This window comes from Marmota monax, unplaced genomic scaffold (genome assembly GCF_021218885.2).
Source record: "Marmota monax isolate L192 unplaced genomic scaffold, Marmota_monax_Labrador192_F-V1.1 WCK01_AAM20220418_F8-fsc00104, whole genome shotgun sequence".
Lineage (NCBI taxonomy): Eukaryota > Metazoa > Chordata > Mammalia > Rodentia > Sciuridae > Marmota > Marmota monax.
Genome location: NW_026693836.1, coordinates 3,772,671 through 3,796,586, shown reverse-complemented (window position 1 = coordinate 3,796,586; position 23,916 = coordinate 3,772,671). Strand labels below are relative to the sequence as shown.

Below are 23,916 nucleotides of genomic sequence, written 5' to 3'. Positions count from 1 at the left end.
TCAATGGATGAATGGATAAAAAAAATGTGGCATTTATACACAATGGAGTATTACTCTGCATTAAAAAATGACAAAATCATAGAATTTGCAGGGAAATGGATGGCATTAGAGCAGATTATGCTAAGTGAAGCTAGCCAATCCCTAAAAAACAAATGCCAAATGTCTTCTTTGATATAAGGAGAGTAACTAAGAACAGAGTAGGGTCGAAGAGCATGAGAAGAAGATTAACATTAAACAGGGATGAGAGGTGGGAGGGAAAGGGAGAGAGAAGGGAAAATGCATGGAAATGGAAGGAGACCCTCAGAATTATACAAAAGTACATACAAGAGGAAGTGAGGGGAAGGGGAAAATAATATAAGGGGGACAAACGAATGTCAGTAGAGGGAGCAGAGAGAGAAGAGGGGAGGGGAGGGGAGGGGAGGGGAGGGGGGATAGTAGACGATAGGAAAGGCAGCAGAATACAACAGACACTAGTATGGCAATATGTAAATCAATGGATGTGTAACTGATGTGATTCTGCAATCTGTATATGGGGTAAAAATGGGAGCTCATAACCCACTTGAATCAAATTGTGAAATATGATATATCAAGAACTATGTAATGTTTTGAACAGCCAACAATAAAAAATTTAAAAAAATTAAAAAAAAAAAACAAGTTAAAAAAAAAAATAAAAAAAATAAATTGTACAGGTAGGAGGTGATAAAGCTAAGATCATTAATGTAGTTCTTTTGGATTCCAAACTATAGGTGTTTTCTCCCCTGTCCTAATGACAAATAAAAACTATACCGATGGGCTAATTTCACTTTGCATTATATTCTCCAGCTCCATCCATTTACCTGCAAATGCCATGATTTTATTCTCTTTTAATGCTAAATAATATTCCATTGTGAATATGTACCACATTTTCTTTATCCATTCATCTACTGAAGGGCATCTAGTTTGGTTCCACAGTTTAGCTGTTGTGAATTATGCTACTGTAAATATTGATGTGGCTGTGTCCCTATAGTATGCTGTTTTTAAGTCCTTTGAATATAGACTTACGAGAGGGATAGCTGGGTCAAATGGTGGTTCCATTCCCAATTTTTCAAGGATTTTCCTCACTGCTTTCCATATTGGCTGCACCAATTTGCAGTCCCCTCAGCAATGTATGAGTGTGCCTTTTCCCCCACATCCTCGCCGATACTTATTGTTGTTTGTCTTTATAATAGCTGCCATTCTGACTGGAGTGAGATGAAATCTTAGAGTAGTTTTGATTTGCATTTCTCTAATTGCTAAAAATGTTGAACATTTTTTCATATATTTGTTGATTGATTGTGTATCTTCTGAGAAGTATCTTTTCAGTTCCTTGGCCCATTTGTTGATTGGATTATTGGTTTTTTTGGGTGTTAAGGTTTTTGAGTTCTTTATGTATACTAGAGATTCATGCTGTATCTGATGTGGGTTTGATAAGAATTTGTTCCCAATTAGTAGGCTCTCTATTCACCTCACTGATTGTTTCTTTTGATGAGAAGGAAGATTTTTAGTTCAAATCCATCCCACTTATTGATTCTTGATATTAATTCTTGTGCTATAGGAATTTTATTAAGGAAGTTGTGAGTTAAAACAGAATAAAATCATGGTATTTGCAGGTAAATGGATGGAGCTGGAGAATATAATACTAAATGAAACTAGCCAATCCCCAAAAAACCAAATGCTGAATGCTTTCTCTGATTTAAGGATGGTGATTCATAATATGCTGGGGTGGGGATGGGAGGATTAAATGAACTCTAGATAGGACCAAGGGGAAAAGTTGAGTGAGGGGAAGGGAGGGGAAATGGGGGTGGGAAAGATGGTGAAATGCAGTGGTCATCATTCCCTAAGTACATTTAAGAAGACATGAAGGATGTTGACTATTTTGTGTACAACCAGAGATATGAAAAATTGTGCTCTATGTGTGTAATATGAACTGTAATTCATTCTGTTGTTATTATAACAAATTAAAGTTAAAAAAGAATAAAAAAACCCATTTGGAAAGGTTTTTAAATTTTTTGAGGCCTATTAATTTCCTATTAATCAACTTTATCACTCATACATTTCAGAAGCACCATTTAATGTTATTGGATTTTCATTAAAATGTAGTACTTTGTGAGATATTTTCAAGCTTTAGTTGAAATGAATTGTTATCTATGATTATATTTTCTGAAGTACTGTTAGTGGTTATCTGCCAATTTAAATTGTACAATGTGTCTATAATCGCATGCATTTTTTTTGGAAGAAAGTCTTGCAAAACAACTTTTGTCCCTTGTAGAAACTTTCAGTTTTCTTTTCTTTTTTTAAGATTTCCATGGGTGAACTACCAAGATGGCAATCTCAACATCTCAATTCCAGTGTTTAGTATTCATGGAAATCATGATGATCCTACAGGGGTAATTATTGTTTGTTGAAATTTTAGAAATGTTCAGTTTAGTTTATCTGTGGAAAGCAATCCTTTTCTTTTCCTCAGCAATTTGTAGTCAAATTTTTAGTCAAGAAGTCAAATTTGATTTGTTATCACTAATATAAGCATTTTTACTACTGCTTAGATAAAAAGAAAATCTAGAATAAGAATTGGTATATCAGCTATGCTTTCATTTGATTAGAACTGAGTTTGGCAATGAGTAGCCAGGAGGAATAAACACTTAATATTTGTGTAGTGTTTTATAGTTTACTTGTGCTTTTACATTTCTTGAGGAGCTCACTTATAGGATATAATTATTTCACAAACATCTTTAAATCTAAATTAGAGTATTTTATTTCCTATATGTCATGGAGGTAATACTAGAGGTCCTAAACTCAAAATATCTTTTTTTAAAATCTGGTCATAAATATTTTAAGTCACTTATTACCTGTAGTCTTTTTCCCTAGGTTTCAAGAGGTATGCTTAAAATTACAAAGCACTTGTTTTAGGTTGATTTTTACTTTTTAGTGGCCAAGACACCACGTAGTTGTAGTGAGATGCTTACTTGGCATTTAGTGTGTGAGTCCAGTTGCTGTAGATAACTTATAGTAGAAAAAAGGTAGTGGATACTTTTAATATTGGAATTTTGAGAAGACACTATCCTAACCTATGTTTTTGTAACTACAGGTTGGATATCCCTAATCTAAAAATAAAAACCCCAAATGCTCTAAAATATGAAACTTGCTATTCAAAAAGTTTGGGACTTGGGATCATTTCTGATTTTGAATTTTCAGATTAGGAATACTCAGTTGACAAAATCTATGGAAACTTTCTAAAATCCAAAAATCTCCCACAATCTGAAATACTTCTGGTCCTAAGCATTTAGATAAGGCAGGTAGTATGTGCAGTATGCTGGTTAAAGGTAGTGTGGTATTTATGCAGAGTGTTTATTTGTACATACACATTAATATTCTTTGAAAATATTTTTCATAGGCAGATGCTCTCTGTGCCCTGGATATTTTAAGTTGTGCTGGATTTATAAATCACTTTGGACGTTCAATGTCTGTGGAGAAGATAGACATTAGTCCAGTTTTGCTTCAAAAAGGAACCACAAAAATTGCTTTATATGGTTTAGGTAAGATGGTTTCATTTTACTGTTTATATCAATAAATAATTGTTTAGCCAATTGTGAAATGGAATTTTGGACATATCTTTGTGATCCTCTGCAAAAAAGTGTAACAGATCTCCTTATTACTTGTTGGTGGTTGTAAAAAAAATGTTGGAAGATTTTGTTAAAACTTTAATTTAATAGCATTAATACATAATAGCAATTTTGGTTGAAATATAGTTCTCCTTTAGTATCTGTTTATTATTTTCAGTTTTTTCTTTTAAACGTATATATAGAATCCTGTATGTTAGAATTACAGAATAATTAGCAAAACTTCATTTTGGTATCTTAGAAGTCTCTGAAAGATCTAAAGCATCACTGTTCAGTATGGTAGCCACTAGCCTCATGTAGACATTGGACACTTGAAATGTAAAGTACATACTAGTTTTCAAATACCGAGGGAAAAATGTAGAATATCTTTACTAACAGATAAGTTGAAATTAATTTGTCTTTCTTTTTACTTGTTTTAATATGGCTACTATTAAATTTCAGATTATATATTTAGAACACATTAGTGGCTAACATGTCTGTTGGACAGTGCTAATCTAAGAGTGTCATCTCTAAAGATCAAGCATTTGCCTTATCAACTTCACTATCTTTAATTCATCCAGTGTTCAGTAGACAGAAGCTTATTTGCTAGGCTTGATTCCATGTGAATGAAAGACCAAAGACTATTTTTAAAAGAATACATTCATTATTTTATGTATTTTATGTGTCAAGTATTTTTGAGACCAGAAATAAGTGTGCTTTAAGTCCATTTAGTATGTCCTCACATCTGCTTCTACAAGTGATATAGCAGGAGGTTAAATACATTTTTTAAAAAAGCAATTAGCAGTTTTAATTACTGCAGTGTTAGAGATCATATCTCCAGAAAACAGTTTCTTCTACCTTCAGACTGAAGACAGGTCCCATTATGCCTCTGGTACCATCAGAGACATGTCTCCTCAGTTAACCATTTTCTCCCAAAGGCTCATCTTGTCCTGTTATGCCTTCTTTAACTGGACTTTGTGTCCATCCCAACCTTCTTCCTTTCACTATAAACTCTAGAATTCTTTGTAATGAACATATCCCAGCATTGCCTGTCTCTTTTGAATGTTGCCTCTACTTTCTGACCTTCTCTGAAGCCCAGCTGGGTGTCTGAGGGTTTTAGGTCTCCTGCAGTTCTCTTACCATGGTCTTTTGGGCAGAAATGGGGATCACTCTTCTTGTTTCCCACCACTACTTTCTTTTAGACATTATGTTATTTTAAAAAAATATTATTTTCTTACTTTGGTTTAAAAAAAGAAATGCTTTTCTTCTAAATTATGCATTTCTCAAAGTATTTCATTTTACTATTAGATATATTTAAATTCTGGAATAAGTTATGTCCAAATACCCTGCTTTTTTAAAGCTCATACCTTTTGGCTAAATTGCCCTCTTTTTCCCTCAAACTCTTTTTTTGTTTTGTTTTTGTTTTGTACTGGGGATTGAACTCAGGAGCTCTTGACCACTGAGTGACATCTGTATTTTATTTAGAGACAGAGTCTCGCCAGATTGCTTAGCAACTCACCATTGCTGAGGCTAGCTTTGAATTCATGATCCTCTTGTCTCAGCCTCCTGAGCTACTGGGATTATAGACATGAGCCACTGTGCCCAGCTTCCCCTCAAACTTTTTACCTGCCTACCTATCATCAGATTTTGTCAGCACCTGAGTAGATCAGCCTTCTAAATGCTCTGTGCATTGTATACCTTGACTTTTATCTCCAGTTATGTGTATTATATATTCTACCTCAGTTGTTATTCCAATGGCCATACCAAGGTATTTACTTTGGGAGCTGGGCTACTTCTTGCTCTTATACATTGTTGTATTGATGGTTTTTCTTCTGACATCCTCTGTAATCATTATATAAAGTAGCAGCCTTGCCCCTCTTTCCCACCCGACACTGTTATTCTCCTTGTTATCATCCTGGCTTTCCTCCCTTTTTTATAATATTTACAAGTTGTTATTATTTTGTTTACTTATTTGTTTTTTGTCCTTCACTAGACCAAGGTGAGCCTGTGGTGTACATGAAATAACAAGAATTATTTGAAAAATATTGAATTATTAAAAAAGCATGATATTTTAATTTCAAATCACAATGTACATAGAAATACTGTGCTAAAATACATTTTTATCTTAACTTTTTAAATATCTGTGCATGTAATAATGTGTATCTTAGATCAAAAGTACATATGCCTATAATTTATAATAAAGAAGGGGGTGAAAAACAGTATTACTAAAGATTTTAATAAGAATTTAAGCATAAGAAACTTCCTTTTTTAGTTCATATTTCTCTGATTTTGAGGGTACATAGCCCTGAAATGAAACATGTTCTTTGAATGTATCTAACTGCTGTCATGTAAGAACCTGAAACATAACTTTTGTACATGATATCACTTATAACTTATTCCAGAATTTAAATATATCTCTAATAGTAAAATGAAATACTTTGAGAAATGCATAATTTAGAAGAAAAGCATTTCTTTTTTTAAACCACAGTAAGAAAATAATTTTAAGATATATAATGTCTATTTCAGGGTCCATTCCAGATGAAAGGCTTTATCGAATGTTTGTCAATAAAAAAGTAACAATGTTGAGACCAAAAGAAGATGAGAACTCTTGGTTTAATTTATTTGTGATTCATCAAAACAGGTAAAAGAATTCTCTGAACAATGTTGGGCCAAGTATTGAGGTTCCCCAAATCTGTTTCCAAGCTCACGTGCTTTAGTGAATAATGCCCTTATTCTTTCAAAGTGTCAGGCAGAATCAGGGAAACTTGGACTTGCTGCACATGGCTTATTTTGAAATTGTTTTTAATGTATATTAATTTCTATAAAAGGATATTTTTAGCATATGGATGAGGCATAAGAATAACTATAAAATTAATTCAGCAAAAAGTAGAATCTTACCAGTACATTTTCCCATTCTCTTTTCATGATCTCATGTGCTTCCACATAGTCTAGGGGAAGCATTATTTTCAGCTTTGAATTAATATCCAGTGCTTTAATTTATTTTTAATCACATGTATAGCCATAATTGCTATTTTATTTAGTTTTAGTATAACTGGAATGATGCTGTATATTTTACAAACAACTTCTGTTTAATATTGCATTATTGAGTTTCATTCATTTTGTTGCTTAGATTTGTACCTCATTTTTATTGTTTATGTACAGTTATTTTTTCTTCTGTCAATGTACATTTTTATTTCCAATTATTTTGCTTTTGGGGGGATTGTATTCAGGGGCACTTGACCACTGAGCCACATCCCCACCCCTATTTTGTATTTTATTTAGAGACAGGGTCTCACTGAGTTACTTAGTGCCTCACTTTTGCTTAGGCTGGCTTTGAACTTGAGATCTTTCTGTCTCAGCCTCCGAAGCCGCTGGGATTATAGGCATGTGCCACTGTGCCTGGCATTTTTTTTTTTTTTTTTTTTTTTGCTTTTTAAAACCTTGCTGTTACAAACATTTCTTATACATGTTTTCTGGTACATATATGTAAAAGTGTCATTCTAGAATATGTAAATATAGCTGGGTCAGTTTTCTTTTGCCAGTGGTTGAAACATGTTTAATCTGTTGGTAGGGTACAGAATTGATTTTCAGGAAGAGAGACTTGAAGCAAGATTTATTATATGATTATCATAGTAGGAAATGTGAGATGGCAACAGTGATGACAGTGAAACTGAAACAGAATAGAGAGAACTGGGATATTGTCAAGGAAGAATCCAAAGGTTTTGGGGCCTGTTATTTAATTTACTTATTGAACATGTTTATTGAATGCAGATTACTCTGCATTAGTGAATGCAGGCTTTTTCCAAGTGCGGGGTCTAAGAAGGACACAGATTTGCACTGCTTTATGTACTTTCTCAAATAAACAGTATGAGCTTCAAAGGAAAAGCCAGCCAGAGTTTTGTTTTGTGTGGTTGCCATGAAACTTTATACCATTGGGGAGGTGTTTCTTCTCTTGTGGAGCCTTCCTGGTTCTGCAACACTTTGTACTATGCCGAAGTAGAGAAAAGTTGGAAGGAAAACTCATTAAAGTGATCCAGATTTAAGCCAGCGTGAAAGATAGAAGACAACATTGATCAGAGAACAAGTAGTCAACATGATGTTGATGTGTCTCATTGCTGGTGATACTAGCCATCCTTTGATTAATCGGTATAGTTCAGATTTCTCCACTATAAAGATCCTATTTTCTACTTTGTAATTAATGAACATTTTGGGAAAAATACTTGGAGACTATCTAAATATACTTTTTCACCTTAAAATTGTCCCACTAATCTTAGCATCCACTGGGATCATCTTTATAGTAATTAATAGTGTGGTATTATAATTGTGATGTTTTTAAAATATTTTTATTCTTTCTGTATTTAGTAATTTCTTTATAAGGAAGATTTTTTTCTTATTCCTGTCCCCCATTATTTACTTATTCGTTTATACATGTCATAATGGGTTTAAGGATCATTTGTTTTACTCTTTGAGTTATAATCCAGTGGATTAATCCTGCTGTGACCATTGGCGGCTCTTTTATGTTGGCTTCTGTATTATTTCACTTACCCCTTTCCTTTTCTTTTTTTCTTTTTTTAAATATTTTTGAGTTGTAAATAGACACAATAACTTTATTTATTTATCTTACTGTGGTAATGAGGATTGAACCTAGTGCTAGGTGAGTGCTCTACCACTGAGCCACAACCCCAGCCCCTCTTTCTTTTTTTGTGTATAACCTTAGCTTTTTTGCACCTCAAGATGCTGTAGTCTCTGCCAACCACTGTGGTGCACACCTGTAATCTCAGCAGCTTGGGAGGCTGAGGTAGAAGGATCTCGAACTCAAAACCAATGTCAGCAACAGTGAAGTGCTAAGCAAACTCAGTGAGACCCTGTCTTTAAATAAAATACAAATAGGGCTGGGAATATGGCTCAGTGGTTGAGTACCTCCAAATTCAATCCCTGTTACCCCCTCTCCAAAAAAGATATTGTAGTCTCACCTTGTATTTTCTTCCCTTAGCCTTGGAATCAGCCACTTCTCCAAGGAGCTCTGATTCCTTTTATTGGGAAGTAATATTTGGAAACCTACACATACCTATGTGTCTGGGTGTGCTTGTTGCTCCTGTGGCTCTCTCAGCTCTCTGAACAAACAGAGTGAAGGAAATAAAGATTTTTATATGTATAGCAATGCATGTATGTATTCACACCTGTATTTTTATTTCTGGCTATGTATGTGTTTAGAAACACAATTATAAATTCAGGCTGATTCTAATCCAGACTTACAAGGTTCATTTTTTGTCTTCTCCCTTGCCTTATTTGTAACTTTTTTCTCTAACAGAAATCTGGATTGTGTCATCTATAATGTATTTACCTGTTTTTTTGATCCAGGTTTATATGTAAGGTAATTTCATAATTACTAAACCATAACCCTGTGAGAAACAAATTTGTCAACTAAGGTACAATATTTGTATATTTTTGTCTACAACTTTACTATATTCAGTCAAAACACCATTTTCCAAAGTTACTTACTTCCTCTTCCTCACCCTCTTCATTGTGGTTTTGTGATTTTTTTTTTTTAATACTCTTAGATTAATTTGCCAGCCTTAGCATTCTTAGATACGTCTGTTGTTATTGTTTCCTTAAGTTGTTAAAAAACAAAAGATTTTCTCAGATTAGGTGAGAATTCTTGAGTCTTCTATGCTGTGCTGCTTTTATTTGTAATTTTTTTTCCTATATTCACCATTTTTTTTTTCTTTTGCTGGGAAAGAAGGAGTGGTCTGAAGCTGAGGAGGGCTTTGTCATGCAAAATCTTTCAACTAGGATGTTTTGATCCATCTCTAGGTCACAAATCAGAGTCAGACTACTTGAATAATCTTCCTTCTTTATTCCAGGAAAGAGCCATTGCTCCATGAAGTCACAGTGATATCATAATGTATTTGAGAATTACCTTCTTTTTCTAAGTAATTGTCATGATCTCATACCTTAGATTTTTTTTTTTTTTTAAGTGAGATTTGAACCCAGGAGGGCTTTACCACTGAGCTACATCCCCAGTCCTTTTTATTTTTTTGAGACAGGGTCTTGCTAGTTTGCTTAGGGTCACTAAATTGCAGAGGCTGACCTTGAATTTGTGATCTTCCTGCTTCAGCCTCCAGTCACTAGGATTACAGGTCTGTTCCATCACACCCAGCAAATGTTTAATTTTTACATGAAAACATTCCAAAATACTTAAGCCTGCTGCTTCCCTGATTTCATTTCCTGTCTTCCCTGTGTTATTCCTTTCACCTGTATGAATCTCCATACTGTTTCTTGGACCCATGGAACACATTCTTACTTCAGCACCTTTACCATCTGCTCTTCCTCTGCATACGGATCCCTCATCTCAATTCTTTGCTCATTTTTACTCCTCAGAGAGATATTTCCTGACTACCCCGTGTATGTAGAGTAGCATCCTTCCCTATCACTTTTCCTTTTATTTTTTTCTTATGATAAGCACCAATCACTGCTTGACAAGTTTTATTTTTATACACATATACTTATGGTATTACTGCTTGTTTCCCCCACAAGAGCAAGGATTTTGTTTACTGCTGTGTTAACTGCCTGAGGCATTTGACACATTTTAGACCTGAGTAAATATTTGTTGGTTAAGTGAATGAATATTGGTTTTGATCAAATGAATGCTAGGTTGAAATATTTGAGCATTTTCACTTAAATACCCAGTGGATAATTTAATGTTGGAGAAAACCTTTTCTTTCTGTTTTCTCTTACTGGGTAATAACTTTTCTAAGTATAAAACTATGGTTTGCAAAGCACTTATTCATATAATATTTTATTTAATATTGAAAAACTCTTATTTCTTGTTGACAGTTTGTCTCATGATTTTTATAATCCATAAAAGAAACAGATATGTTAAAAAATGATTGGTCAGCTGGTGGTGCATGCCTGTAGCCCGGTCAACCTTGGAGGCTGAGGCAGGAGGACCTCAAGTTTGAGGTAAAGAACCCCTGGGTTCAATTCCCAGTCCCCACCTCCAAAAAAAAAAAAGGTTTGGACACATTTAGAAATTTGTTTTTATACTACAAAATTTAGAGTTATTTTATTTTCTGCCTTCTTTTTTGGGGGGGTGCATATAATGAGATCAGTTTGTGGATTTTTTTAGTGGGGGGCATGGAGGATTGAACTCAGGGGCACTTGGCTGCTGAGCCACATCCCCAATCCTGTTTTGTTTTTGTTTTATTTTTTAATTTATATATGACAGCAGAATGCATTATAATTCTTATTACACGTATAGAACACAATTTTTCATATCTCTGTATACATAGTATATTCACACCAGTTCATATCTTCATATCTGTACTTTGGATAATAATGATCATCACATTCCACCATCATTAATAACCCTGTGTTCCCTCCCTTCCCCTCCCACCCTTCTTCCCTATCTAGAGTTTATCTATTCCTCCCATGCTCCCGCTCCCTATCCCACTATGAATCAGCCTCCTTATATCAGAGAAAATATTCGGCATTTGTTTTTTTGGGATTGGCTAACTTCATTTAGCATTATCTTCTCTAACTCCATCCATTTACCTGCAAATGCCATGGTTTTATTCTTTTTTATTAATTAGTAATATTTCATTGTGTATATATGCCACATATTTTTTATCCATTCATCTATTGAAAGGCATCTAGGTTGGTTCCATAGTTTAGCTGTTGTGAATTGTGTTGCTATAAACTTGATGTGGCTATGTCCCTGTAGTATGTTGTTTTTAAGTCCTTTGGGTATAGACCTAGGAGGGAGAGAGCTGGGTCAAATGGTGGTTCCATTCCCAATTTTCCAAGAAATCTCCATACTGCTTTCCATATTGGCTGCACCAATTTGCAGTCTCAACAGCAGTGTATGAGTTTACCCCCCACCCATCCTGTTTAGAAACAGGGTCTCTCACTGAGTGAGTTGCTTAGTGTCTTGCTTTTTGCTGAAGCTGGCTTTGAACTCACAATCCTCCTGCCTCAGCCTCCTGAACTGGTGGGATTACATATGTGTGTGTGCCACCAAGCCCAGCTCAGTTTGTGGATTTTTCTTATTGTCAGTGCTTATGCTTTCCTGACTTGACCAAAGCTGGGGAACCTTTCTCTGTAAAGCCTTTTGTGACTCCTTGAATGTAGAGTTGACCACCTTCTCTTGACATCCTATTTGACTGTGCTCTGCTAGTCTGCTAGTCTGTCACTACCTAAAAGTAAAAAACTAGATATTGATTATCGTTGTATTCCCAATCTCATGGTAAGTTTTTGGCACAAAGAATGATATAATATATCATAAGTGAATAGAGAAAAATCTGTGTAGTCTTAGTTAATATGGAATTATTCTATATTGCTATGAATTTATATTATTTATTTTTAAAAAAATCTTGATATAGGAGTAAACATGGAAGTACAAACTTCATTCCAGAACAGTTTTTGGATGACTTCATTGATCTTGTTATTTGGGGCCATGAACATGAGTGTAAAATAGCTCCGATCAAAAATGAGCAGCAGCTCTTTTATGTATCACAACCTGGAAGCTCAGTGGTTACTTCTCTTTCCCCAGGAGAAGCTGTGAAGAAGTGAGTCATTGTTACATGTTTCAAATCAATTTTAAAGAAATCCTTGTTGTAATAATCTCCTAATTATCCCATGGGTTCAAGGTATTGGCAATATAAGAAAGATTTATTTGTGAATGTTGGTTATTCTATGTGGTTTTACTGTTTTCCCAGATTTTAAGCCATCTTCAACAAGGAAACATCCATTTGATGTTGATTTTGCCATTCATTAGGCAAATTCAAACCTAACATTTTTATTAAGTTTTAAATATAACGCTATGTTGATGGCTGCTAATTTCATAAAATTCATTTATAAACAAAATCCCATAAAGTCACTTAATTGTGGTTTTTCTAGTTACAAATGCAATAAGATAATATATTTAATCTCTTTTTGACAGAGTGATGTGATTTTAAAAAGTAGTTAACAGTGACTAAACTCCATTTTTAAGGGATTTTAATCTAGGGATCTATTGACATTCAGATTGTTATAATAGGAGGCTTATAGGATGTATGTTTGTTTGTTTTTTCCCCCTTTGTAGTTCTGCTGTAAATTAATTTTATTATTGTCCTGATAACATTTTATTATACTTAGGTCTATCTTCCCTTATAAGACTGTAATTTGTTTAGACAGGAAAAATAATGAATGAGTGAATTTTATTCTGAGAAAGAAGGTTTACCATTTTTTTCCTGTGAAAATGACATTAAGATTAAACTGAGAAAAACATTTATTTTTAAGGATATAATTTTGTAAGGAAATATTTTATAGAAAGTTAGAAATTAATTTTCTGGGGAAATAAATGTTGTAGTTAAGCTTCCAGTTTTCTCCCTTTTCAGACACGTTGGTTTGCTCCGTGTTAAAGGGAGGAAGATGAATATGCAGAAGATCCCTCTTGGTACCGTGCGGCAGTTTTTTATGGAGGATGTTGTTCTGGCTAATCATACAGATATTTTTAACCCAGATAATCCTAAAGTAACCCAAGCCATACAAAGCTTCTGTTTGGAGAAGGTAATTCTTTTAGATGAAGTCAATGAGGTATACATTGGTTGAGAAATTATTTACCTTCAATAAAGTAATTCAGTAGAGGGAAGCCTTTGTATTTATTATATTCTCATGAAGCTGATAAGACTTTAATTAAACCTTTGTCTCAGTTTCTTTCCTTCTTTTAAAAAAAGTACTTATAATCTTTTTCTTCTTTTTAATCCTGACTTGATAATTGGCTTGTCTTCACTTATGAGAGTGGGCAGTGACTCTGATTGGCAGTGGGAGGATATTGTGGTAATCTCCATTTGGCATACCTTTCACCCTGATGTCTGCCCCACAGAAAATCTTAAAATGTGTTTGCTTTATTCCCTACAGCTTCAGTATAAGCCCCATCTTCCCTTTCTGTGTGACTTGCCACTCATAAACCCCTGTAGAAAATCGAACCCCTACTAAACTAAAGTTGGGTGAATGCTTTTAATAATATGTAGGTTGACAACAACATTAATTGCTGACATTCAGTTCTTTGTGCCAGCTTTTCTACTTCACATTTTATTCTTTTAAAAATCATTTAGGGTAATAATGACAATAATAATAATTGTGAACACTAATATTTACTGACTGCCTCTATATGCTATGCACTCTGGACAGCATTTTGCATTAAATCCATCTAACTATGTTCTAGGCAGTTAGGGTCTACCTTTATTTTTATTTTCTTGCAGTTTCGGGGATCAGACCTAGGACCTCCTGCCTGGTAGGCAAGCACTGTCATTGATCTGTACCTCTAGCCCTACTACTCACAATCTATGTACAATGAGTTAAACCTTAGATAAAGTAATTTGTCCAGTGTCAGAGCTATATGAGCAATGTATAGCTTATATAACTAAAAAGTTGTAAGAGTATGTTGGTGTCAAGGAGATTGATTCCAGAAATTCAAACTTAAAGTTGTGGGTTTCTCTCTGTTTTTATGGCCTCTGCTACCACTCACACTTATGGTTTCTATGCTAAACTTCACTTTATGGAAGACATTCTCACATGCTGGTCCACAGACTTCTGTTATTGTTATAGCTGGAAGAATTATTTTTCCCAGTAGTTCCAAATAAACCCTGAACATTGAATTTTACTGCTTGGGGTAAGCACAATTCCTGAATCAGGGGGATGAAAAGTACATGGATTGATTTTGAATTAATTATATTCCTTGCCTCAACCCTGGCTCAAATAACATTTTAGATTATATGTTTCTTTGTTGTGGGAAGCTATTCTGTACATTATAGTATGTTTAGCAGTGTTCTCCTTGGCCTTAGTAGACTCCAGTAGCTCCTTTTTCCCCCAGACATGAATTAACTGTTTCCAGATTTTGACAATGTCCCTGATTGAGATCCGTGGACTTGGAATGGTCACATGACCAGCAAAAGTAAAAAGGATCCACTTTAAACACCTGGGTGTACACATAACCTTGTTACATTTGTATGCTATTGTGTTTCTTTTTTTGTACTTAATTATATCATTGTTTATATGCATGTGAGGACAAGGCCCATCTTTTAACTTTTCCGTCTTAGCACATGTCCAAATACTTGGCTATAGGTCCTCTATAAATGCTCATTGAATTGAAATAATTTATCTAGATCATACTCTTATAGCTCTGTGTTTTCAGGATGGTAGTTAGTAGCACATGTAACTATTTAAATATAATTAATTAAAATTAAATTAAAAATTCACTTCTTCATTGTACCAAGTACATTCCAGGCGCTGTCTCTGTATATGTGTGGTTTATGGCAACCATACTGAATACTACGGATGTAAAACCTCATCATTGAAAGTTATTTGGGGCTGCATTGTTACAGATAATTTGAAGGACAGATTATAATGTTTTAGGACTGGAAGAGATTTAAGGACAAAAATACTTGTTCTATTATTATTCCTGAGGAGGGAACCAAGTTACAAGGAGTACTATAGGAATCATTTTCAAAAAGGTTGTGTTCATGGTGATTGGGTAACTTCCAGAGGACTTCAGCTGTTAGAAAGTTACTGTATTAAAATTCGTCTACTTATATCTCAGTTCTGACCTTAGAACAATTTAGGACAAGTAGTATACCATGAGATAGCTTCAGATATTTGAAATATTTTTCTTATTTTATTTTAGCTTGAACTTTTTCAAAGTAAATAATCCAAGAGCCTTTGGTTATAGAATCCTACATATTCTGCCTGATCTGACTGAAAAATCTAGGTTTATTTGCTTTTAAGTTAATAAAATGAGGCCTAAGTCATATCAAAACATGAATAGAAAGTTGGAGCAGAAGCAGTGTTTTAAACTTTCTTATAAAAAAATACAGAGATTGAAAAATTATTAAGAACTTTCATAAAAGAAAAACATTAATCAGAGCATTACTAGTAGTTATATTTTAAAAGGTGTTATAAATAACCTAGGAAATGAAGATGACTGTGTAATGCAGGAAAGTTCCTGTGGTAGGAATATGAACTATTATTCAACTGATTTATACTAAATGTACTTTCTTTTATTTAATTTTTATTTTGAGATTGAAGAAATGCTTGAAAATGCTGAACGGGAACGTCTGGGAAATTCTCGACAGCCAGAGAAGCCTCTTATACGACTTCGAGTAAGTCTTTTTTACATGATTAAGCTTTATTAATTTTCAAATTCTAGTAATGTACAGTTTTTGTGGTCCTTAAGCCATATTACTTGGTATTGGCATCAACTGGGAAATTATTGAAAAAATGCAGAATCTTAGGCCTCATGTCAGACCCATTGCCTTTTAGTAAAATCCCCAAGAGATTTGTCTACACATTAAAATTTGAGGGGTCTTGGGATGTAGGATGAAGGGGTAAAGATTACAGTTTAAAGCTAGACTGTTTGGGTTTGATTCTGGCCCTTTCACTAGTTGTATGACTTCACACAACTGGATCTTTTGTTTGTTGATTTGTATTTCATAAGTTTTTGAGATCCAAATGAATTATATAGTGAGTGGTGTACAAAAAGTAATCTGGTCCCCTTTCTCTCTCCCACTGTCATTGCTGTAGTTGAGCCCTTATTATCACTTACAGGCCTGCTGCTGCAACATCCTACCTGAACTCAACTTTCACTTCCCTTTTCACTCTGCCAACTAGCCTTTTCTCCACACTAATGCCAATAGGATCTTTGTAAAACACAATCTTGCATGGCTTTCCTTCTGGACACAGTTTAATATAATTTCCTAGCACTAACAGGAGCAAGTCAAAACTTTTGAGGGGGTAGCACTAGGGTGTTTATAGAACCTGGTCTAAACCAGCCTCTTAGGCTTTTTCCTCCTAAGCATGTTCTTAAGCTCTAGTCATATTGGACTAAAATGACTGGTCCTGTGCCTGGTGAAATTCACTTGAACCTTTTGCCTGTGCCAATCCTGTGTGGAATGCACTTCCTTGCTCCTGGCTTTTTGTCTCCTTCAGCAACCATTTAAAGCCTGTCTCTCCACAGAAACCTTTCTGGGTCTCCCCTCCAATTTGAAGTTTCTTCCTTTGTGTCCTCATTCTACTTTGTTCATATCTTTTATAGTACAATTTACATTCTGCATGCAATTATTTATATTTGTCTTCCCGGTCAGTGTGTAAATTTCTTGACAACCAAGATTGTGTTTTGTTCATGATTGTGTCCCTAACCCTTAACAGAGTACTCTGTACCAGAACATTGAAGACACCCAGTAAAGTTTGTTTAGTGAACAAGTTTTGTAATTTTTATGAGCAGAAAATTAAAAATAAATCTAGGCTAGAGTATGTCTAAGGAGTTTGGGGGATACCCAGTTGCCTCTGCATTTAGTACTTTTAGAACATGGCAGCAGAAGAGATGATCTGGGTTATACAAAGAAGGTTACTTTAAATGAACGACATAGTTCTCTTCATCAGGACAAAAGATACCATGTTTCTCATTTATGTCTGTCTGATAACTTTAGAACCAACCATTTAAATAGCAAATTGGCATTCTTTTTCTAAACACAATAAATAATTTATTCATTCATGAAATAAAGGATCAGATATTATTGTGTAAGTCGTATGACAAAATACGTTGTACCCATTAGAGGGTCCTTATTAATTCATTGAACAAATCTCAGAGTACCTGTGTTATGGATGTTGGAGGACATGCGACTTGCATGGCTGTTAATTCAGAAAAACTGGTGAGGGGTGATGGGAGCTTAGAAAAGACAAACAGACATACATAGAGAGCCGCAACCAGATGGGACATTACCCTCTAATGGAGGTGTAACAATACAGAGCTAGCTCAACACATTTATTAAATAGGTTTTAACATCAAAAGGATTTTCTATGAGAAAGTTTCTTCAAAGCAAGCAGGTTGAAAGACAAAGTTCTGCAAGAAAAGACCACTGACTCCAATTAAAATCAAATTAATGCAAGCTTATTATTTCGACCGGCCGGGCTGCCTTTCCCATCAAAATCGTTGGAGCCAAGGACAGCTGCAAAGCTTCCTTGCAGTCCAGTTTTATAGCCCAAAAAGTTACACAAAGGGGGGTTATAGATAACAAAACTCTGGGGAACATAACACAAGTTTACATTTTTGCTGGCCTCGACATCAGAATTTATGGAGGTCGTTAGAGCCTCTGAGAGGGTCCTTATCTGGCTAGGGAAGGCCAGAATTTATGAGGTGTCACTAAGGTTTAGGAAAGGGTTGTTTTCTGGTCAGGGAAAACCGGGCATGGGTGAGTTCAAGGCACGGGCAGGCATTCCAAGCAGCTTTACAACATCAACTAATGGCCAGGCTATACAGACATCCTAATATTTTTACAGAAAACAGAAATGAATCCTTCATAACATGTGACAAGCTGGCTTCTGATCTAAAGAGAGAATTAGGCTTAGGTATATCAGGTATCCAGTTATAATTATCTTTTCTGCACTCATAATCCTCTATCCCCCACAGCTGGTGTCTGAATTTAGGGTCAAGACTGATAATGCCATGCTATACACAGAACCTCCTTGCTGGGGGGGGGGGGGGGGGGCATCACCATAGCAACTGGGCAGTCTTAACCTGTAGCCTTTGCACAGGAAATTCCCAGCACAGGTGTGCTCCTGCCACAGGACAATAAGAGACTGTGATTCAAATCACTTCTCCTGACAAGGACACAGTGATTTTTTTTGTTTTGTTTTTTTGTTTAAGTGATACTGGTGATTGAATGTAGGGATACTCACCAACCTACACCTCCAGCTATTTTTATTTTTTCAGACAGAGTCTGGCTAAGTTACCAAGATGGGTATGGAACATGAAATCCTTGTCTCTGACTCCTGACTTGCTAGGGTGGCAAGTGTGCACCACTACACCTGGCCATAGAGATGGTTTAAAGAAGATATGGCTTTGAACTTGAGCTTATAGGAGGTAGAGGAATGAAGGGAGACATAGTAAATATCAAATAAATGAACATAATGAATAAAAAGATGGTGCCAATTGTGATGAAGAGTGTGGGTGGGGTCATGATCAGGTCAGGAGTATTCTGGTTAGGCTGTGTGATGCTGGTCCCAGAGCATTCGCTGAGAATAGCTAATTTAGTGAGTGTATCTCCTCAGGGGAAAGCTGTGTTTCTCTTTGTAAAGGACTATTTACCATTGTAGACTTCTCTAGAATAGTCTTCCTTGAGAGTTATTATTTCCATTGAGCTAACCATCTTTTGAAGGTAATCATTTCCCAATGCTTATAGACTTATTTTTTTCTACTTGGATTTCCCCAGTATTTGTCCTTGCCCAGTTTGAAGATATACATATCCCTGAGATGATAGACCAAGGAACTAATGCCCTAGGGCTGGTGTTTTGTTGTATTAGAGGTCTTTTTTGTTTGAAAGTTTAGAAATTTGTTTAGAAATTCCATCTCCTTTTCAGATAGTACTCATAGTGGGTACCTAAACTTTGTTGTCATTGGAGATGTAATAATTCCAGCATTGTGGAAATCTTTGCTGTAACCTGGATCCATCAAAATATTTTGCTTTTTTTAGTGGGGATTGAACCCAGGGGTATTTAACTGCTGAGCCATATCCCTAGCATTCCCTTTCTTAAACTTTTTATTTTGAGATGGGATCTTGCTAAGTTGTTTAAGTATTAGTTGCTAATACTGGCTTTGAACTTAGGATCTTCCTGCCTCAGCCACCTGAGCCACTGGGATTACCGGTGTACACCACTGTGCCCAAACTATTTTGCTTTTAAGTTTATGAACCTTCCAAGCATTATTTTCTCAATTGAATAAACGGTATAATACCAATTTGATCTTTAAAATATATTATAGAAAAGTAATTTTTACAAATTTAAAAGTATGGATAAGTAAATATAAAAATGCCAAATATAAATACTGAAGAATGAGTGTGTTTCTCAAAAATTGGCAAATTGTTTCCTGGCTTTCATATGTTATTCTGTATTTCAGGTGGACTATAGTGGAGGTTTTGAACCTTTCAATGTTCTTCGCTTTAGCCAGAAATTTGTGGATCGAGTAGCTAATCCAAAAGATGTTATCCATTTCTTCAGGCATAGAGAACAAAAAGAAAAAACAGGTAAGCTAGTTATTTTTATAAATTAAAGAATGCTATTGTAAGACTTTTATAAATCTGTCTTTGACAAAAGAAAATAAAATAGTTATAGAAGATGTTTTAGTTTATTGTAATATCTTAGACAAAAAAAAAGATGGTTGGAATAATTAAATCTTTTTCTTCTACAAATTAGTTGTTATTTTTTTAAACCTGTGGATTATGAAGAAATGGAAAACTGTCTTTGTAAATATAGTTTTTCTAAACAGTTTTGCTGAGTAATAACATATATAGACTTTAGATGTTATTGTTCAAAATAAATTCTGATAAAGGTGTATTAAGAATTGTAATGCAGGGCTGGGGATGGGGCTCAAGCGGTAGCGCGCTCGCCTGCCATGTGTGTGGCCCGGGTTCGATCCTCAGCACCACATACAAACAAAGATATTGTGTCCGCCAAGAACTAAAAAATAAAAAATAAATATTTAAAAATTCTCTCTCTTAAAAAAAAAAAAGAATTGTAATACAAAAACAAAAACAAAGCACAAAATAAATATTTGCTACTTTCTATGCAGTATTAATGTCCAGGTAATACATTGGCAAATTATGCGTTATTAAGTATTTTGATACTGGTGTGTTCAGTGGATCAGGAAGTTATCAGGCTTTTTGAAAATAAGAAGTATCCTGTAATTTGGTGTTTTCTGATAATGCAGGTAATTAATTTCTAATTAAATTTTATAAAATCTAATGGCCCTTTTTAACATTTATAAAACTAAGTCATTGGTTGAAATAGTGCTGTTTCATAAAAAGTATTGTTCATGTTAAATGTATAGACTCTTCTCTTCAGAGCTATTGAATAAGAGAATTTTCATGGTAACATGTACCTGTTTAAAAGTTACTGTTTTTTTTTTTTTTTTAATTTTTTTTGGTGGTGCTGGGGATTGAACCCAGGGCCTTGTGCATGTGAGGCAAGCACTCTACCAACTGAGCTATATCCCTAGCCCTACTCTGATTTTTATTAGCTCAGATTTAATGGGTTTCTATTTTCACAGTCTGCTCATTTCTACTATTTTATAGGAAAGAAATCCAAACCAGAGAATCATATTTTTATACTATGAAATTGAATTAATTGCTTAGTTTTTTTTTGTTTGACTTTCATTTTATATATTTATTTATTACTTATTTATATGCAGTGCTGAGAATCAAACTCAGTACCTCACACATGCTAGGCAAGCACTCTACCACTGAGCCACAACTCTAGCCTGATTTAATTGCTTCTTGATAATTATTTACTTTAATTGTGCATCCTTATCAATTCCTTGAAAGATCATGAGTATAGCATTCATAAGAAAACAGAATTATAACAGTACCTTATTTAGTTGAGTTTTGTCTCTGGTGAGTTGTAGTCTGTTGATTTTCCTTTTTGTTTATACTTAAATTGCTTATAAATTGTTTATACTTTAATTGCTTATAAAAACCTAATGGTTTTACCCATGATTGCTTTTGTATATTAGTGCAAATGTCCATACAGTGAAAAAGGCAATGTCTTAGTATTATATTATCATGAAAGTTGTTTTGACTTTATGCATTTCCTGAAAGGGTCTTGGGGACCTCCCGACGTCTGGGAACCATTTCGTGAGAACAGCTGTAAGAGACCTACTCCTTGGAGATATGGAAAGGGAATACTAACTGTGGGAAAAGACTGTAGCTATTAGTAAAAGTGGCTGGAGTGTCTTGAAATGTACTATATTGGGCAAGCTGGCAGTTGATAAGAGTTAGGCCTTACCTCCTCACTGACAGCAACCTGCAGTGAGTTTAGCCACTTTAACATATTAGTAGAAGCTGCTATTTTTTTGATGGACTTATTTTTCTAGGAGAAGAGATCAACTTTGGGAAGCTTATCACAAAACCTTCAGAAGGAACAACTCTCAGGGTAGAAGACCTTGTCAAACAGTATTTTCAGACTGCAGAGAAGGTAATTTCTTATAATTTACATTTTGAATAATGACTATTTTATAATAACAGATTTTAATACATATAATCGATAGTCAAACAAAATGAATCCTCACTGTGTTGCCATGAGTAAGTAGAGTGACATTTAGTTACATTCATTTGTAGTTACTGTATATCAAGAAAAACTAATGCTTAGTTCATGGTTATTAATATAATTGTTTTGGTTTTTTTTTTCTTTTTTGGGGGGCATATTTGTATTTTATTTAGAGACAGGGTCTCACTGAGTTGCCTAATGCCTCACTTTGCTAAGGCTGTCTTTGAACTTGTGATCCTCCTGCTCAGCCTCCCAGGCCACTGGGATTACAGGCATGTGCCCAGCTTAATATCATTATTAATGTGATATTTTTAATGTGTGTTTTTATTGTATTATTGTTTTTATCCTCTTTCTTTTTTGTCTCTATTGCAAAAGTCAGTCCAGGATTTGATTTTCTCTTAATTTGGATGTAATTTCAGAATTACTTTACAAATACAGCCACATGATGGTGAAGCTACTAAATTTAACCGTTTGAGTAAATTCTACCACTCTAAGAGTCTCTGGTTGTATAAAAATAACAGTTTTGTTATGTGATCTGAGATCTGTTAGTCAGAAATCTGACACAGATCTCACTGGACTAAAGTCCAGGTGTCAGCAGGGCTGTGTTACTTTCTGGAAGCTCTATGGAAGAATATTTTTTCCAATTTCTAGAGGTGTCTGTGTTTCTTGATCTTGGTCCCCTTCATCCATCTTCAAAGGCAGCAATGATGTATCTCTGGCCATTTTCCCACAATTATATTTCCTTCTGACCCCCTCCTTCTGCCTCCTCCTTTCCTTTTCTTGTCTCTATGATTATACTGGGTGGTCCTGGACAGTCCTAATAATCTCCTTGTTTTACAGTCAGCTGGTTAGCAGTCTTCATTTCCTACAACTTTAATTTTCACTTGCTGTGTAACATATTCACCTAATCTCTTATTAATCTACAGTGCTATTTCTGGACCCCAGCCATTCGGGCCTCTGCATCTTTACCTGTCCTGGGCTCCCCTTCCTTTTCTTGGTTTGAGTTTGCTTTTTTGACCCTTAATTTTTGTCAGTAGGCTAGATTACTATCTACCAATTTTGTTTTTCCTTCAATAGCTGGGTAACTTGTTTGTCTCTGATAACATTATTCTGTAATTTTCCTTGCTGATAGGTACTTATTTTTAAAAGAAATAGATAATATTTCTGCAAATAGTGGTTTGTTTTTCTTACAGAATGTTCAACTCTCACTGCTAACAGAAAGAGGGATGGGTGAGGCAGTACAAGAATTTGTGGACAAGGAAGAGAAGGATGCCATTGAGGAATTAGTGAAATACCAGTTGGAAAAAACACAGCGATTTCTTAAAGAACGTCATATTGATGCCCTAGAAGATAAAATTGATGAAGAGGTGAGTAACTAATTTGGGTGTGTAGGCCTATTTAGACAGTCTCTCCTAAGAGTAGATCTGAGTTTTTTTCTGATAAACCACAATTTAACCTTTCTGATTTGTTCAGTTTCCTCAGCAATAAAGATGAGATATTAAGATGAAGATTAAACTAAAATGTCTAATATCTAGAAAGTACCTAGAACAGTCATTTACATGTGGTTGGACCTCATGATTTAGTTTTATTCCCTTAGAAAATATCTTGTCCTGAAGATGAGCTTTGTAGGATGAAAATTCCTCTTTATTTCACTGCTTTAATAAGTTTTGATTGAGCTTTAGAGTCTCATCTACAACATGCATTCTCTCTAAGCATAAAGGCACCAGAAGAATCGCAGAAGAACATTCTTCAGATTCGACTATTAGATGTTTAAATGTTTGCATGCCAAAGTGTCAGAAAGCAAAATTAAAAGGTATTGACATGGCAATATTTGTATGTGGGCAGAAGAAAGGTTAATATTCTTAATATTAAATAGCTATAATAAATCTTTAAAAATATTAAATATTCCAATAGGATAATGAACAAAGGACATGAATAGGTGGTTCACAAAAGAAATATAAATGCCTAATAAGCATATGAAAATGGTGGTTAGCCAAGGATAATCAAAGAAATTTAGATTAATTAAATGTATTTTTTATTTGTCAAATTGGGAATGATTTGAGAAAAATAGTAGTTAGAATACTGCTGATGAGAGGATTATGTTCAGATAGCTTTACTGAGAAGCATTTTGGTAGTGTGTATGAAGAAGCTCAAGATTTACTATTTAAACTGGGAAATTTTCCTAAGAAAATAGTATGATAGAGATTTGTATATGGAATAATTATTC

The 23,916-nt window shown here is 34.7% G+C and overlaps 1 protein-coding gene and 1 non-coding gene across 5 annotated transcripts in view; one reads left to right on the top strand and one right to left on the bottom strand.

Moving 5' to 3' along the window:
- The window catches only part of Mre11 (MRE11 homolog, double strand break repair nuclease), a 61,876-nt gene that overhangs the window by 9,127 nt on the left and 28,833 nt on the right, over nt 1-23,916 (top strand). For all 4 annotated transcript variants that reach the window (XM_046462375.2, XM_046462377.2, XM_046462376.2 and 1 more), the window contains 9 exons: nt 2,318-2,405; nt 3,410-3,551; nt 6,141-6,255; nt 11,996-12,181; nt 12,992-13,163; nt 15,674-15,754; nt 19,546-19,672; nt 21,517-21,617; nt 22,883-23,056. In XM_046462375.2, the coding sequence (XP_046318331.1) occupies nt 2,318-2,405; nt 3,410-3,551; nt 6,141-6,255; nt 11,996-12,181; nt 12,992-13,163; nt 15,674-15,754; nt 19,546-19,672; nt 21,517-21,617; nt 22,883-23,056 (1,186 nt within the window). The remainder of the gene's footprint in view (nt 1-2,317; nt 2,406-3,409; nt 3,552-6,140; nt 6,256-11,995; nt 12,182-12,991; nt 13,164-15,673; nt 15,755-19,545; nt 19,673-21,516; nt 21,618-22,882; nt 23,057-23,916) is intronic.
- Trnav-cac (transfer RNA valine (anticodon CAC)) lies at nt 20,569-20,640 on the bottom strand. The gene has a single exon. It is a non-coding gene; the product is annotated as a tRNA-Val (tRNA).